Source organism: Myotis brandtii, unplaced genomic scaffold (assembly GCF_000412655.1).
Source record: "Myotis brandtii unplaced genomic scaffold, ASM41265v1 scaffold524, whole genome shotgun sequence".
Taxonomy (NCBI): domain Eukaryota; kingdom Metazoa; phylum Chordata; class Mammalia; order Chiroptera; family Vespertilionidae; genus Myotis; species Myotis brandtii.
In genome coordinates this window covers 384715-387660 of record NW_005369911.1, presented here as the reverse complement: position 1 = coordinate 387660, position 2946 = coordinate 384715, and the positions used below count along the sequence as shown (strand labels likewise).

Sequence of the window (2946 nt, the reverse complement as noted above, 5' to 3'; positions counted from 1 at the left end):
GTATATATATAAAATCATACCAGATATATAATAATAATAAGAAAAAAAAGATTGAAAATTATGTTTGGAAAACTAGATGTTTTGTTTCTCTCATGGTAAGGTGGATGATATTGATTGGGGCTTCAAAGGATAAGATATATGAAATTTGAAGATAACCAGCTTAAAATAGATTTTAAAAGAAATTTAAGTTTGTACTCACTTATTTTCCATACATAACATGCATTCATTAGGATAAGTATGCCCATCAGTCCCACAGATGGGGTCATAGATCCTGGGGCATCCATTCACATTACTGTTACATACAGCCTAAAATGGAATTAAGCAGAATCATTTTCCGTTCTTTGAGTTTATAGCAAAATCTCCAAAGTGCTTTTTACCTCCCTGGAGTTGCTTAGCTTAAAGATGGAAGCATGATTGTATAGGGAGAGTGATACTAAGAGAAAGAATTAAAGATTTTGAGTCAGAAAGCCTGGTTTTAAGTAATGCCTATGCTATTTACAAATTGTCTGACATTGGTAAATTTCTTGGTGTCTCTGAACCTCAGTCACTTTATCTGCAAAATGGGAATGAAATTATCTCATAATGGTTTTATGACATTTTAATCATGTGAGTGAGATAATGTTCACGTTTATAATTACTGCAGCTGCTAGCTCTTCTCAGGTCAGCCACACCTTGGGCATGTTCTTCCTTGCACACTGTAGTCCATTCTCTTAGTCACTTGAAGGCACTAGGTGTCTTCCCCCCTTGGAGTCTTTGCACAGCCTATTTCCTCTATGTCAATAAGAACTAGTAATTATTGAATGACTACTATAGGCCAGAGACTGTCTGAAGTGCTTTTTATTTGTTATTCTATTTAAAAACCCACATCTATTCTATGAACTTTTTATTATACTCTTCTTCTGGTGAAGACAATGAGGCACAAAGATAAACCACCCATGGCCACATAGGTATTAATTCCTGGATCCAGGATTCAAATCCAGTAAATGTAGGTCCTGAGCTTTAGCTTTTAGCCACTTCACTCTACCACAAGCATGTCAAACGAGAGTTTGACATGCTTGCTATACCACTTCTCACCAGTTACACTTTGCTAACACTCATTTATCCTTCATAGCTCAAAATAAATCTCTCTTACTTAGGGGCACTTTCCCTGATCACTCTAACTAGGCTAGGTTCCTAATGGTACCAGAACTTCTTTAGAACACTCATCAAAAATGTAATAATTTATTTGCTATGTACTTTTGGTTTGTCATCTGTCTCCCTATTAGATATAAATATAATGAGAAGAGGGATACTTCTTCCTTTAAATATAGAGACAGAATATTTTTAGATGTTTGGATATAGAATACCTTTTCTAGAGGAAGAACCTAGTTTATTATATTCCTCTGTTCATTATTAATTAGAGCTCCACCTTGGAGATCTGGTGCTTTTGGAGTGAAGTTAATAAGCCTTCCACTCCAAAACGTTGTCCTACCAGATAGCCCCTGTATATATAAAAACCCCTTCACAGCAAGCACTAGGTAACTACATAGAAACTGTTTGTATATCAGTGTATTTGTCCTTTAACATGAGCCCCTATGGGGGAACTAATGTTGGCATCTGCATGTAGTAGGTTAAGCCTTGCTAGCATTCATACTTCTCATCTTGACTTCAGGCTAAACTGTAAGGTGACCACTAGAGCGTTATTTGATTGGAACAAACAGTTCTAACCTGAGAAATAAGAGATTATAAATGGTCTTTACCTTTGTTCCTGGGACATCAGCTTTAGCGTTACCTAGAAAACAAGTCAGACATGGGAAATTGGGTCCTGAATCGGAGAAGCTAGATCTATTTTATTCAAAATTCTCTGCTTCCTTTGAAAACAGTGACTTCTCTGCTGGCCTCTTTCACTCCCCACTCCTTCTTATTTCTATTTTCTCTCAAGGACATCTCATTGGTGTCCACTCACTGCCTGCTTGCTGAAAACTCGAAAAATTAAGCAAAAATTTGATTATGACCAAAGTATCTTAATTTGGTATTTCAGAAAAGTTGGCCCATTTCCTTGAAAATAGAAATGATGTGTTTACTGCTTGAAATGTATCAGGCATTGAGCAAATATCTTCTGAATGCTCACTGACATTCCCACAACCAGTTATTTAGACTTTGGTCTCACTATTAGTGATATAGGAAGTATAAGTATCTTTATCTCAGTTTATTGGTGAAGTTCATATAGCTAACTGTGAAACAGCTACAACTAGCAGTAACCAGGTTGTCTGATGCAAAACTAACCTTTGCAATTCCATTTAAGTCTCCTTTTTAAAGCAATGTTTAAGAAATGTTGTCCTTATTTTATATTAAAATTCCTCTTTCTATAATTCTCATCCAGTGAACTTATTTCATCTCTTTGGTACCGAAAGCTCTGTTCAAGCCTAGACTCTGTTTAAGTCCAGAAGGTAATGTGCCCAGTAAAGCAACAGGTCAAAAGCTTTTATTCAAGTCAGAAAAAATATGCAAAGACACCTACCAGACAAACTCAACAGGGCCAAGGCACTGAGAAGAAAAATGGCTGTCACCTTCATGGCTGAAGTTTTGTGTCCAGAGCTCAGCTGAAAACTGCAATGAACTTACCGCTTCTCTTCAGAACTGGAAGGGTTGACTGGAAGGGTTATATAGGCAGTGGCAACTCGGGCTCCACCTGCTGTCCTGTGTCACGGGTCTCTTTGGTTATTGATTGACTTCACAGTGTAGACTGGCCCCCAGGTTGGGGTAATGTCACCTGTGTATGAAAGCTGAAAGGAATGCCATGGGCCTGAAATGTGCAAGGCCAAGATTCAGTAGTTGCCTCTCTCCCTCGCCTCCTCTGGGATTTGGGAAGGCATTTCCTTTCCTCAGCCCCCGTTTTTTCTTCTGTTAGGTGAACTCAAAGGTCCCTTGTACTCGGTAGTTCTGGATATCTGAACAGCTGTGGAT

General features: G+C 38.0%; 1 protein-coding gene across 1 annotated transcript in view; it reads right to left on the bottom strand.

Annotated features, from left to right (window-relative positions):
• SPINK1 (serine peptidase inhibitor, Kazal type 1) overlaps positions 1-2601 on the bottom strand; it is a 6677-nt gene extending 4076 nt beyond the window's left edge. Inside the window, exons 1-3 of the mRNA XM_005877646.2 lie at positions 2501-2601; positions 1740-1771; positions 200-306 (exon numbers count right to left, since the gene is read on the bottom strand). Coding sequence (XP_005877708.1) covers positions 200-306; positions 1740-1771; positions 2501-2555 — 194 coding nt within the window. The 5' untranslated portion in view covers positions 2556-2601. The remainder of the gene's footprint in view (positions 1-199; positions 307-1739; positions 1772-2500) is intronic.
• Positions 2602-2946: the final 345 nt, after the last annotated feature.